This window comes from Mesoplodon densirostris, chromosome 16, assembly GCF_025265405.1.
Source record: "Mesoplodon densirostris isolate mMesDen1 chromosome 16, mMesDen1 primary haplotype, whole genome shotgun sequence".
Taxonomy (NCBI): Eukaryota; Metazoa; Chordata; class Mammalia; order Artiodactyla; family Ziphiidae; genus Mesoplodon; species Mesoplodon densirostris.
The window spans coordinates 26,990,920-27,005,522 of record NC_082676.1 but is presented as its reverse complement, the minus strand read 5'-3'; the positions used below and the strand labels follow the sequence as shown (position 1 = coordinate 27,005,522).

The following is a 14,603-nucleotide window of genomic DNA, read 5'->3' as shown; positions in this document are numbered from 1 at the left end:
TCCATCTCCTGGCTATTGTAAATAGAGCTGCAATGAACATTTTGGTACATGACTCTTTTTGAATTATGGTTTTCTCAGGGTATATGCCCAGTAGTGGGATATCTGTGTCATATGGTAGTTCTATTTGTAGTTTTTTAAGGAACCTCCATACCGTTCTCCATACTGGCTGTACCAATTCACATTCCCACCAGCAGTGCAAGAGTGTTCCCTTTTCTCCATACCCTCTCCAGCATTTATTGTTTCTAGATTTTTTGATGATGGCCATTCTGACTGGTGTGAGATGATATCTCATTGTAGTTTTGATTTGCATTTCTCTAATGATTAATGATGTTGAGCATTCTTTCATGTGTTTGTTGGCAGTCTGTATATCTTCTTTGGAGAAATGTCTATTTAGGTCTTCTGTCCATTTTTGGATTGGGTTGTTTGGTTTTTTGTTATTGACAAGCTCAGAACCTTCAACTTTGAAAGCCAGTTTTCCTCAACTTGTGCTCCTGGTAAAAATACAGATGAGTCTACATTTTTGGCAAGCCCCCTGAGTGATTCTGATTCCCTATAACACTGAGTTCCAGAAAGAATCGTCTGAGAGAGAGAGAGAGAGAGAGAGAGAGTGTGTGTGTGTGTGTGTATGGTGGTGATGGTGACTTGAAGGATGCCGGGACAAGGTGATCAGGAGGCTGTGGCCAGTGTCCGATGGGAGGAAATGAGGGTCTGAAATGCCACAGTGGTAAAAGGGGTGGAGAGAGAAGGCAGATGCAGCCGCGCAATTGAGTTAGTGATCCAGGTGTGTGGGTGACAAAATTCCTTATTCAAGCTAGGCAGAGGGAAAGAAGCTCTTCTAGTACCTTGAGGGGGCAAAGCATATTAATGAAGGGAAAGAGATGCTTTGATGGGGTACTTCTTGAGGTGGGTAATTGATCTTTCTTGTCTTTGATTTCCAGGTGCCAGGCACTGGGGACACAGTCCCTGCTCCCACAGAGATTACATTCGAGTGAAGGGGGACAGATAATACACAAGTAAACAGATACATATGTCCATGCCAATTAGCTAAGTCCACGAAGAGAAGTGGAGGAAGGGGTTGGAGAATGGGTGGTAGGAGCCCTGAGGAGGCCATTTTAGACGGGCTAGGCTTCTCTGAGGAAGTGACATTTGAGAGAGACCTGAATGAAATAAGGGATGAGACGTGAGCCAGGCAGGCACCTGTGGGAAGGGCATTCTGACGGAGGGAGCAGTGGAGGCAATGGCCCTGAGCGGGTGGAGAAGGACTTGCTGTCAGGAGACACGAAGTCCGGCGTGGATGGAGCTGAGGAGGCAGAGGATGGGAGGGGCGGGGTCAGGACAATTTCGGAGACGGTTTGTAAGAAAATGTATTGGTACCATAGGAGCTTCCTGACAAAGCAAGCCCGTTGCTATGTGGAGAAATGGGAATTAATGGGACACTGTGGAGCTTTGTTTCCTGCTGGCCCTACAGGCCAGTGATACATGTGACATGATGAAAGGAACATTGCTCGAGGAGTGGGGAGCCGTGGCTCCTGTATTAGTCTGCCCTTTTGCCCTGCTGTTAATTACTGCACTCAGTTTGTGGCTCATTTCTGGAAGTGCAGGATCAGTGCCTCACAACACCCTTGGGGGCATTTAGAGGGTAGCCCTTGGGGGGGCCTCAGGCTTCTCAGAGTGGGGATGAGACTGTGTCAGTTAAAGCAGATGTGACGGTGCCCCGGAGGGTCGTTCCCCTCTTTCCCCCATTCTGACTGCCATCTCTCTTCTTCCAAGCAGGATTGGTTGCCGTGGTCCCTGCTGCTTCTCTCTCTGACGTGTGATACCGGGGCCTTCTATGTTCCTGGGGTCGCACCAATCAACTTCCACCAGAACGACCCTGTAGAAATCAAGGTAAGTGTATTCCTGGTCTGTGGGAGCCAACTGTTGCCCAGTTGCTGGGCAACCTGGCCAGAAGACTGTGGCGACCTGGTCACGTCCCTGCTGTGGTTGCAGAGAACCCAGACCAGCGCTGCTCAACCTGGGAGGAAGAGGATTCACTGCACACGGCTGGGGCGGAAGTGGTGTGTCCCCCGGGCCCTGCCGCCTCTCCTCTCTCTCTGCCTCTGGCTGTCTCTGCATCTCTGCCTGTATGAGTGCATTCTCTCTCTCTGTCCCTCTCTCTCTTTCTCTTTGGCTCTGTCTCTGTTTCTGGTTCTTCCTGTGTCTTTGTTTCTCTCTCACTTTCACTCGCTCCTGTGTCCACCTCTTTCCATATCTCTCAACCTGCCTCCTTCTCTGTGACATCTCTGCCTCTCTCCATCCTCCTCTCTGTTACCAGCTTTCTCTGCATAACTCATATCATCTATGTATACGCAGCCTATTATGGCCTTTTTTTTCTATTTTAGCTTCTGCCAGGATTCTCCAGTTCAGTAGTTCCAAACGGTGCACTGCATATCTGAGTGGTGGTATATGAGATGATTTTAAGTGGCTGACACGTATGTTTTATCTTAATAGCTGTTTTCTTTCAATTATACTAAAAAATACAGCCGTTACTTCAACTCATGATTTCATGGCTGTCGTTGTTGGTTTTCCTTTTTTTTTTTTTTTGCGGTATGCAGACCTCTCACTGTTGTGGCCTCTCCCGTTGCGGAGCACAGGCTCCGGACGCGCAGGCTCAGCGGCCATGGCTCACGGGCCCAGCCGCTCCGCGGCATGTGGGATCTTCCCGGACCGGGGCACGAACCCGCGTCCCCTGCATCGGCAGGCGGACTCTCAACCACTGCACCACCAGCGAAACCCGGTTTTTCCATTTTTAATAGTGTTAAAATGTTTGCTTCTTTTTTTTTTTTTCTTTTTTTTTTGGCGTTATGTGGGCCTCTCACTGTTGTGGCCTCTCCCGTTGCGGAGCACAGGCTCCGGACGCACAGGCCCAGCGGCCATGGCTCACGGGCCCAGCCGCTCCGCGGCATGTGGGATCTTCCCAGACCGGGGCACGAACCCGTGTCCCCTGCATCGGCAGGCGGACTCTCAACCACTGCGCCACCAGGGAAGCCCAAAATGTTTGCTTCTTAAATAAAGGTATTTACCTAAAAATGAATCATATCCAAGAAAATAGAAGAATAAATGGTAAGTAGATAGGGCAAGTTGGTACATGAGTAATTAGGATTTGAAAGCATTGCCCTAAATCAGAGTCCAGAAGAACAGCCAACTGGGCCACCTCACCTTGTCAACCTACCTGTGGGTCAGCCACCTGTGACAGGGTTATGGGAGAGTCCTTTAAAATATGGTTGATCGGGGCAGTGGGCAGGCTGGCACCTTGGTTAATGTCTCGGACCCTTGGTGGCATTCTCAGAGCCCTAAACACGGCTGAGGGTTGGTGGTGGATCTTCTTGGATCTCATTTCCCAGGAAACAAACTCTAAGGTGGAGATTTGGTACAAGAGATTTATTGACTAGGCGCTCAGGGTCGGCACTCGGGAGGGAGTAAGGGAAGCAGGACTGGGCAGAGGGAGATATTAAGCTGTGATACAACAGAGTCCTATGGAAGGCTCTGGAACTGGAGTGGCCAGCTGCAGAGTTCTCCCAAATTGAGGCAAGAGGACTGGCCACCAGACAAGGGGTGTGACCTTGTTCCAGAGCTCCCAGCTATAGGGACTCCTCTCTACCATCACCGGAATATAACCACTCTTAATACCTTGGGTTATTTTTCTTAGTCTTTTTTTCTGTGCAGTGTTTACAGTGTAGGGTACTCGGCATTCTCACACTTCCATAAACCACCCCCAGCTTCTTGACTACCACATTGGTCCCCCATAGGCAAAATAATGTATAGTTGAAGTTTTTAAGTAGTCCTTCAAATCCTTAGTGATTCTGTACAAAGGTCTAGCAAAACGTATAAAGTAATGAAAATAAATTCTGCTCCTAAAATGTACATTTCTTGCTGATGGGAACCACATCTTTACTGGTCTGTGCAAAAGCAAAGCAGTGAGATTGTGTGAAAATAAAGCTTTTATCCTGTCCTAAGCATCACAGTGTTCAAAAGGGGGAACAGAAGCCCAGAAAATCACAAAGGGCCATCCACCTGACATGCTGTCATGTACATGTGCCTTTGTTTGCCACCACATTTTGGGCATTTGCAAAATTATAAATTGCTACATGTCCTGCTTATTTGGGGCATTAGATGCAAGCAACTTTTCATTATCCAGGGGGAGTTAACCAGTTTAGAGGTTAAAAATATAATACATTTGTGGAAAAACGAAAACTACCACGAGTCAAGTTCTACAAGGGCTGGGATATTATCTTTCTCGGTTACTGCTGTGTCACCGGCTCCTAGTACATAGCCTGGTAGGGTGGATAAATACATATGATCAATGACTATTAGAAAGTGTCTGCATTTAGAACTATGTAGTAGTAACAAGCAAATGCACCATTCCGTGTGTTGCATTACTGTGAGCATCCCTCTTCCTTGGAAGTCAGACTTGTAATTTTCGGGAACAATAATTAAAGTCACCTTTATTGAGGATTATTTACAGGCCAGGCATTATGCATGGCTTAGCTCAAGATGCCCCCCAAGAGCCCTCTGAGGCAGATACTGTATGTTTTAGAGATTTACTGCACATTTTACAGTTATGGAAACTGAGGCCCGAGGAAGTGAACCAACTTGCCCAAGGTCACATTGTGAGGGAGACATGGGGTTAGTTCAGAGCCCGGCTCTTAACCGCCGCAGTACCCTTCCTCCCAGTGCCTCTGCCAGGAGCCCCCTCCAGAGCAAAGTTTGTGGCATGGGGAGGACAGGTGGATCTGGCTTCAGTCCTGCCAAGCTGGGCATGTGAGAGCTACACCTTGGGTGGGAAGGGAGAGGGCGGGAGGGGACATAAAGATGAGACTCAGTTTCTTTGTAATGTGGATTCTTTTTTGATTGTCCAGAAGGAGAGAATGCTAAGAAACACAAAATAACAGGCTGTTATAACAGATAATAACTTTTTGGTCATTTTGCCTCAAGCAGTTCATGAAATGCTTAATAGAGGTCCCCCGTCCTTCAATCCAACATCTAAAAAGCTCTGAAACTTACAGTTTTTCTAAACTCATTGTAGGCGAGACCTGACCTGAATTGTTTATTAACTTTATTTTTCCCACTTAGTATGAATATTTTTGTGTTTCCTTGTCATTGAATGTGGGGTACTGCTCCAGACCCAGCTGGGGGGTGTTATAAAACCCATGGTTTTATAATACACCACATTGCTCTTTTAAAATTAGAAAAATTCCTAATTCCAAAGCAAGAATTTTAAGTCAAGATTGTGGACCTGGACTCTAAAAACTATTGATACTTTCAGATGGTGTATGAGGAATGGTTAGTAGTTTTTAAATAGCAAAGATAATTTTAGTTGCATTTAAATTAAAATTTGGGACTTCCCTGGCCATCCAGTGGTTAAGACTTCACCTTCCAATGCAGGGGGTTGTGGGTTCAATCCCTGGTCGGGGAGCTAAGATCCCATATGCCTCGCAGCCAAAAAACCAAAACAAAACAGAAGCAATATTGTAACAAATGCAATAAGGACTTTAAATATTGTCCACATCAAAAAAAACTTTAAAATAATTAATTGATTAATTAATTAAATTTTATGTTTTTGTAACATTTTGACTGGTTCTATTTTATCCATGTTTTGGGGAGTTGTCTGTGGCTGTCACTGTTTCCAGAGCTGCATTCTGTGTGCTTGCATCACTTCCTAAATGTTCTTCTTCATGGTCTTCTTAAACTTCATCTTTAATGGTTGCATAATATTTAATTGAACGAATATATTGTGGTTTATTGACCAATTTCCCATTATGGGGCTTTTAGCTGTTTTTTTTCTCTCTTTTTCTCTCTTTTTTCATTGTGCAAACATTTTTTTTCTCTTTTTCCATTTTTTCTCTCTCTTTTTTCCATTTTTTCCTTCTTTTCTCTCTTTTTTCATTGTGCAAACATTTATTGAGCACCTACTATGTACCTAGATCTCTACGCACGGTGGTTACATAGGTAAGCAAGACACATGGTCCTTGCCCTCATGGAGCTTAATCTTAAATTCTAGTAGGGGAGGCTGATTTCTCTGGAAAAAAAAAAAAAAAAACATAAAATAATTACATTTTATCAGACGTGCTACAAAGATAATTAGAAGTGTTGAAATACAGAAGATGAGGGAATTCCTTTGATAAGATGATTCGGAAAGGACTTGAAGGTGAGGGGATTTAAGCTGAGACCAAATGTGAGAAGGAGTCAGAGAGTCAGGCAGAGAGGAGCAGGTTCAAAGCCTGAAACAGGAGAGAGCTGATCAGGCTCAAGGAATTAGAGGCAAAAGACCACCATGGTTAGGAATGAGGAGTGAGCTCTTTGTTCCTGAAGTTTTTTCCCTTATTTGGCGTTATTTCCTTAGGAGAGATACCCAGAAGTGAAATTATAGGGTCAAAGGATATCAGCATGTTAAGGACTCTGAGTATATATTGGATTTGGTTGGGATTTTAAACAAAATCTATAATGTAATCTAAAACTAGTGGACAGTGAAATAATTGTATAGTATACCAGAGTTGTGTCTGCTGCGGTTAGTTTGCTTATTAGGTAATAATGCCGAGTATACTAAAGATGAGTGGGTACCAGGGAGGATTACTGAAAGTCATCTTGATTTCTGGATTGAGGAATAATGGCCTCCCTTCTCCCACTAGGCTGTGAAGCTCACCAGCTCTCGCACCCAGCTGCCTTATGAATACTACTCACTGCCCTTCTGCCAGCCCAGCAAAATAACCTACAAGGCAGAGAATCTGGGTAAGTCCTTCTCCCACACTGCTGTCACGCCATCCCAAAGAGGAACCCAGATCTTTTCATAATGTTAATAGCAGTTAACCCCTGTATAGCACCTACCGTGTGCTGGACACCATTCTACATAGTTTATATACAGATTAGCTTATTTAATCCTCATAACATCCCAAAGGAGGTAGTTGTGGTGTTTATTCCCATTTTACAGGGTAAGTGACTTGCCTCTGTTTATATTGTTAATTAATGGGTAAGTGACTTGCCTCTGGTTATACTGTTAAATAATGGCTAAACTGGGCTTGGAATCCATGTAGTCAGGCCTCAGAGCTGGAGCCCTTGGCTACTGCTCCGACTGGCTCTCCTTGATTTCTAGATATTCCCTTCTGTTTCTTGTGGCTTCTGTAAAATGCTCTGCTTTTAGTTAAAAGAATGAGTGATTATCTCTGGCCCTAATGGAATCAGGGACATCACCATAGTTCTTGCTAAGCTGTGCAGGCCTTGCCTCAAATAATGTGTGAAGCACCCAGTGCAGTGTCTGGCATATGTGTTTATAAATAGCAGCCATTTTATTTTAATTCAAATAATTCTTCATTTGGTGGAATTTCAGGCTTAAAGGAAAAGACATTAGGTGGCCTCTATTGAGGACATGGTTATTAGTACTTACTCTGCCATCTCAGTGTTAAGTCCTGGAGATAAAAACTTGGAAGGATGCCCTCCCTGACTTCAAGGAACTTAAGAGACGTTCCTATTCTCTTATAGCTTAGGGAGAGGAAAGGAGAGAACTGGCTCTTGAGCAGTCCCCTGAAAGGGCTGCCTTCTCCATCAGGGCTACCCATGGCTCAGATGTTTCCAGAACCCCTAGCCAACAGGTGTACCTACTGCCAGGTATTGGATGTCCCAGACCAGCTGGGGCAGGCCTCGACCAAAAGCAGGCAGCACCGCCAGTCCCAAAGTCTCGCCTTGTACGGTTGGACAGAGGTCGGCCTCGGGGCCTGGGCTGCTCCTGCTGCCTGCCGCTTACCCTTCTTTTCTCTCCACACCATGCCGTGCTCCGGCCACCTTGCCGCTGCTGGGAAGCCTGACCTGCTGTGTCCTCCAGACTCCTCACAGCAGCTCCTCCCTCCCCCTGTGAGCTGGTGTGGATTCATCTACAGCCCAAGGCTGAGCATTTGGGCACACCTCAGTGTGATACTGCGTGACCTTAACCTCCGTGAAGCTGGGGAATGTTCCTGCCTCATAGAAATGGAAACTTCCGTGTACAAAAGTTATCCTGCCCCACTGTATCTCATTCCAGCTTTGTGTAGTGCCTCCCTCTTTGGCCTAGGGGCTCTTTGAGCAGCGGGATCATGTCTTACATGTCTCTCTCTCTGCCACTTCTGACCCAGTGTCTGACACATAGTTGTCATTCAGTGAAAGTTACTGTCCTCCCTGAGTGGAGCAGAAACAGCCTTGATTGAATGCCTGTTGGGTCGCAAGCCTTGTACTCTACGTCCTCACCCTCATCACTGTTAATACTTCAGGGGCTCTAGCAATGAGCCAGGCATTGTTCTAAGCACGTCTGTGCTTACCTTAGTTAATTCTCACAACCGCCCTCTGAGGTAGCTACTCTTACTATCCCCTTATCACAGATAACAGAAGTGAGGCACAGAAGGTGAAGTCACTTGCTACAGGTCACTCGCCGAGTTGGTGGCAGAGCCCAGGAACTCTGGCTTCAGGGTCCATAGCCTTAAGCAGTACACTCTGCACACTGTCTTACTTGGTTCCAACTGTAACTCAGCAAAGCCAGGTATGATGGCCCCCATGCCATAGTAGAGGGCACAGCAGCTTCAGAGGTTTGAAAAACTTGCTTGTGGTCACATGGTCAATGGCTAGAGAAATTGAGATCTTAACCCAGGTTTTTTAACTCTAAAAACAGAATTCTTTCTGTTGTCCAGACTGCCTTTTCCAGAAAGGTTCATTTGGGCTGTCCAAGGGCTGTGCTCCTGATCATCATGTTGGTGGAGATTCATATCGTGGCGGGGGGGTGGGGGCATGTTTGCGGCAGAGGTACTGGAGTATAACATCAGACTCGCTTAGAGGGTCCACTCAGCTTGTTGCTTGTTTAGTGTGGCTGGCTGTCTGCTCCCAGCTTTAAAAATTAAAATGAATACTTCTGTATTAGAAATGAGCTGTTCCAGGCCAGTATGTCCTCTTTCTTGGTTTAAATGTATCAATAATTTCTAAATATCAAGAAGTGATACCCACCTTACTTGGTCTTCAGCCCTGTTCCTCTCTCTGTATGTTCTTCCTTTCCTCAAGTGAGTTCCTTATTGACCTTACTGAAAAGAAGTGAGTGGTAAGGCATGGTGAGGAGGAAAGAGCCCAGGAGCTTAGCACTACCACAGTCACTGTCATAGGCTAGTCACTATCTGGCTCTGGTTCTCAGCATTGTCATCTGTAAAATGGCAGAGGATGACCCAGATCATTTCAGCAGTGGACCATGCAGATATCTTATCGGTGTTCTTGCCCTCCCACTGGCCAGTCCATCCCTGGGTTTTGCAGACTCACCCGCATAACTAGCCTTCTAGAGGAGGGGGAAAGCGGGGGAGAGGTGTAGAGACCTTCATCCAGGCCCTTTTTACCCTCCCCCCCTCCTGAGTGGCCTCATCCACTCTTGTCAGAGTGCTACTTTGCACAGCTGAGTGGTTCTCCCCACTGTGGTAAAGCTTGTGGTCCTGCCACTTACCATCTGTATCCCAACATCTCACAGCTTCTATCTATAGCCCTGACCTTTCCTCTGACCCTCAGATTTCGATATCTGACTGCCTGCTTGACATAGCCACTTGACATATCCAAACTGAAAAAATGCCTTCAGTCTAACTTTGCTGTTTTTCCCATTTTCCCCCCACTGGACCTTGGTTGTAGAAGCCTCATAGTCTTCCTGATACGCACCGCTCCTCACTCATCCTTTGTGTCAGCCAGCACCAGCCCCGCTAGATTTCACCTCCTCAGTAGCTCCTGAATCTGTGTACTTGTTTCCGCCCTCACTATACCCTCTAATCCAGCCACCATCACCGCCCACTTGCATAGCTGACTGCCATCGCCCCCAGCCAGTCCCGTGCATCTTCGATATTTTCTTCACAAAACAGCCAGAGTGATCTGTAACCAGCATTGGATAATGTCTTCTGCCGCCCCTGTTAGAAACCCTTTATTGGTTTTTGTGGCTCTCTCGATAGAGATCAAACTTCCCGTTGGCCCACAGGCCCCCTGAGGTCCAGCTCCAGCCCGTCTCTCCAGCGCGCCTCAAGTCACCCTTGCTGTGTGCACTGCAGCCGCACAGGCCTCTTACATTTACCGCATCATCCCCCTGCCTTCCCCCCGCCCCCCAACCAGGCAGGGAGCCTTTGTGCGTACTGTTCCCTTCTGTCTAGAATAGTCTTCCCCTATCTCTTTGCCTAGTTAAGGCTCTCTTCCTTTAGAGCTCACTTCAAGCATTACTTCCTCAGAGAAGCTGTCCTAGACCTACTCCCCCACATCTAGAGCAAGTTCCTCATATTGTACTATATCTTCTCATTATCCTGATTAATCAATCTGTCTTTCCACTAGACCATAAGCTCCGTATGTCTGTTCAACGCTATTTCTTCAGAGCCCAGCACATAACCAATATCCAGTGGATGTTTGGGAAGGAATGAATGAATGAACGAATGAATGACTAGGCCAAGAGTCCCACATCAAGCGGGTCCACACTGGTAGGCAGCTGTTAGACCAGGCGTGTGTGGGCATTAGTGCCGCCTGTGGGCTTTGGTAGGTTTCCTTCAGCTTGCCCCAGTTCCGCCTCATCCCAGTAGAAGTGTTAGAATGGCTCAGAATGAAAGCACCATTGGGTTTAGTTGGCAGGCCCTAACTGCTCGGTGCCTGCTCTTGGGACGTCTGGCAGTAGGTTTCTCTAAGGCAGTAGGCATGCAAGGGGTGTGCCCGTTTGTTAAGTTAAAAAGATGTTTTGGCTGAAAATCTCAGGTGCTGGATTTTACCCTACCTCCCTTCCTCCCTGAACCAGGATCTGAAGACGGAGAAATAAATAGGAAACATTATCTGCCCTTAAAGAGCTCATAATGAGGTATGAGGGCAGAAACTTAACCTATCAACACATTGTGCAAAGTCACATCACTGACATATGAAGAGGTGCAGAAGTGATGCTGGTGATAAAAATAGTATTTGTTGTCTTCCCACCCTGTGCCTGGTACTTTCTTTCTCGCTGTAACCCTGTGAGATGGGTACTATTATCCCCATTTTACAGATGAGGAAATTGAGCCTCATTGAGGTTAAGGCACTTACCAAGACTGCTAAGCTAGTCGGTGGCAGAGCCAGGGTTCAGTAGCCCTCTCTTCACCACTGTACGATGCTGCCTCTGTGCAGAGGGCAATCCGAGGAGGGAGTCACGAACTCAGTCCTAAGGAGGTCAGGAAAGACTTCCCGGAGAGTGGCATAGAAGCTGAGCTTGAAGGGTGAGGAAGAGTTTCCCAGGAACGTGGGGCAGGGAATGGCACTCCAGGCAAAGGAAACGACATGAGGCCCAGAGGCACGGAATGACGTGGCACGTTTGATGTGCTCTGAAGAGTCTGGTGGTGCTAGAGCACAAAGGGAGAGGAGGGACAACAGGGGGACGTCAGGTGGGCAAGCCTGGCCTGAACAGGCAGGGTAACACATTGAGTGCCAGGCTGCAGGACTGCTGAAGGCCCTGTGTCTCTGTGGCTCTGCTGACCTCAGCAACCTCAGGGCTGAAGCTCTGAGCTCCATCTGTCTCTCTTATGGCAGGAGAGGTGCTGAGAGGGGACCGGATTGTCAACACCCCTTTCCAGGTTCTCATGAACAGCGAAAAGAAGTGTGAGGTTCTGTGCAGCCAGTCCAACAAGCCGGTGACCCTGACCGTGGAACAGAGCCGGCTCGTGGCCGAGCGGATCTCAGAGGACTACTACGTCCACCTGTGAGTTGTCCTCTGCCCCCTGCCAGCCTCGGGTTCCCATAGGGGAGGACACTGAGGGAGGGGCGGTCTGAGGGACTGAGCGGGGCCTTGGCTTTCCAGCATTGCAGACAACCTGCCCGTGGCCACCCGGCTGGAACTCTACTCCAGCCGTGACGGCGATGACAAGAAGAAGGAGAAAGACGTGCAGTTTGAACACGGCTACCGGCTCGGCTTCACGGATGTCAACAAGGTAGAGTGTCTTGATGTGCTCAGAGGTCTGGGGGAGCCACTCCCCAAAGTCACGAGCACTTGGGGCCACAGAGGAAGGGGAAACATGTATCTCTAGGCTTAGCAAAGATGGAGATGGCCAAGACAAGTCCCTCCTGGTGCCCCCGGCCATGGCCTGTCAGAAGTCTGAGTGCTGTGGGCCGGGCTCTGGCGGATGCTACACAGGAGGTGGAAGGCACAGTGCCTAAAAACTCAGATTCCACATAAATATATGATTATATGGATTATAAGATTAACCACCACCACCCCCAAAAAAAGAAAAGGAAGTCTGGAATTTCATCAGTATGTAAGAGAGAGAGCTCAGGAGTGGTCAAGAGCATGCAGGTTCCCTGGGTTTTGAATCCTGCCTTCACCACTTACTAGTTGGTGAGTGACCTTAAGCCTACCTCTTTCACCTCTCTAAGCCTTGGGTTCCTTATCTATAAAATGTATGTTATAGCCATACCTGCCTTTTGGGGTTGTCATGCAGAGTAAATCAGATAATCTGTGTAAGCACTTTATAGTGCAGCCACTGAGAAATATGCTAATGGCATTAATTGTAACAGTGATTCTCTTATATTTGTCATTTTTTAAACTGAACACATATTACTTAGGGAATAAAGAACAGAAGCATCTCCTTTGAGGCACAATCCCTGTCCTCCAAGGGCTTCCTTCATAACTGGGGAGAGAACTGACAGTGTAAGATCCTGGATCTCAAGTCCCAATCCTGACCGTGCCAGTGCTCTGACGGTCAGTGCCAGAGGAGTTCAGAGGGAGCTAATGTGCGTTCAGGTTGTCACGGAGGAGGTGGGCCTTGAAAAATAGGTAGGCTTGTGCTGAATGAAGTTGGGACGGCATTCTAGTGAAGTGAATGCCGTGAATGGAGTTCAGGGTGTGACTGTTCACGGGGCAGGGAGGGACCCAGGGAGACCAGGCGAACTAACATGTCTGAGAGGGTGAAGGCCGCTGGGTATGTTAGGGTGACAGAAGGCCTTGAATACCAGCCTGAGGGGTCTGAACTTGTACCTAGTAAGCCCCACAGAGCCCTGGAGGGTTCATGAGTAGCGGGTTGCTATAAGAGCAGTGTTTCTGGAACACTGGTACAGTTGGGTCTGCTAGATGAGGGAAGGGACCTAATACCTGGCTGGTCACCCTGTGTGATTTTTCTGGTGGTTTCTTGGCTCCTAGCTATGTTGTTCTCTTTGTTGCTCTGTTTTAGATCTACCTGCACAATCACCTCTCGTTCATCCTTTACTACCACCGGGAGGACCTGGAAGAGGACCAGGAGCACACATACCGCGTCGTCCGCTTCGAGGTGATTCCCCAGAGCATCAGGCTGGAGGGTGAGTGGGGAGGTGTGACCAGAGGGGCAGGGCTGGACGGGCCTGGGCTTCACACCCAGGGTCTTTGCACCCTTGATTCCTGAAATGGCTGATAGGCCCCACTGTGGCATATGGGCCCAGCCAAGGTAGGGTCACTCCATTCCCATTAGAGAAGGTGAGGGGCAATGGGAGAGCTGACATGTTGTCTCCTGGCCTGGCACAGCACCTTACCAGCTTACCACCTCCCACCCACCCCGGGAGGTAATGTGCTGGTTATGATAGGAACCAGAGGCTCAGAGAGGTCAGTGACTTGGCCAAGACCAAACAGCAGTTTGGGGCTTTGCTGGGCCTATCACAAGAACCAGCCAGCTCAAGAGCAAAGGGTTGAAGAACAAGGGGCAGGGGTACCGACAGAGCTGTTGGGCAGCAGGTTTCAGTGTTTCCGCTCCTCTGTGTGAGTGATTGGCGTAGACTAAACTTGGCCCCGGGTCAACAGTTGTGCAGGAATTTGAGAGCCCAGGCCCAGCCCTGTGGGCCTGACAGGATCTGGTCTGCCTCACCTTGCCTGGCAGCCCTATAGCTCACCACAGGGCGCACTTCCATTCAGCGTGCCTGGCCTTTTGTCCACAGTGGTGGTGAGTTTCTGGAGTTTTTTTAAGCTGTGGAACCTCGTAGTCAAACAAAGTCATACACAGAAGTCTTATGTAAAACGTAGACCCTGCACTTTCGGGGCATCATACTGCCTCTCCTCCCGTCTGTGTCATGGTTACAGCTTGACATTTACTGTGTGAGTGTTTGACAGCAGCTGCTCCCCGACTGGCTCTTTGAAGTTAGAGACCCTGTCTCCTTTTCTCACCACTTTCTCTCCAGCACAGTACCTGGCACATAGTAAGTGCTCATTTATTGTATGTTTGTTGGTTGAATGAATGGACAGATAGCAGGATGAACAAATGTGTAAATGAAGGAAGGAAGCATCTGAGTGATTGAATTACTAAAGTGCCAGGACTCTGGGGACTAAATGAGTGAGCGAACATATGAGAGAGTGAGTCAGTGTCGTTTTTGCCTGTTGAATGGGACTGATTGAATGAGCAAATGAATGTTTGAATTGAGTGAAGGAAGAATTCGTTTGACTAAATAGGGACTCAGTCCCCTCCCCACACACACCTCTCTGCAGCCCCTAAGGCCCTTTGGAAAGTCAGGGCTCTGGGAAGCACAGTTTTTTGTTTCTTTTTTGTTTTTGTTTTTTCATCTTTATTAGATTATAATTGCCTTACAATGCTGTGTTAGTTTCTGCTGTACAACGAAGTGAATCAGCT

The 14,603-nt window shown here is 47.7% G+C and overlaps 1 protein-coding gene across 1 annotated transcript in view; it reads left to right on the top strand.

Moving 5' to 3' along the window:
- Window positions 1-14,603, top strand: part of TM9SF4 (transmembrane 9 superfamily member 4) — a 54,365-nt gene that overhangs the window by 21,135 nt on the left and 18,627 nt on the right. Inside the window, exons 2-6 of the mRNA XM_060120475.1 lie at window positions 1,774-1,887; window positions 6,669-6,768; window positions 11,551-11,719; window positions 11,819-11,948; window positions 13,185-13,308. Of these exons, the coding sequence (XP_059976458.1) occupies window positions 1,774-1,887; window positions 6,669-6,768; window positions 11,551-11,719; window positions 11,819-11,948; window positions 13,185-13,308 (637 nt within the window). The remainder of the gene's footprint in view (window positions 1-1,773; window positions 1,888-6,668; window positions 6,769-11,550; window positions 11,720-11,818; window positions 11,949-13,184; window positions 13,309-14,603) is intronic.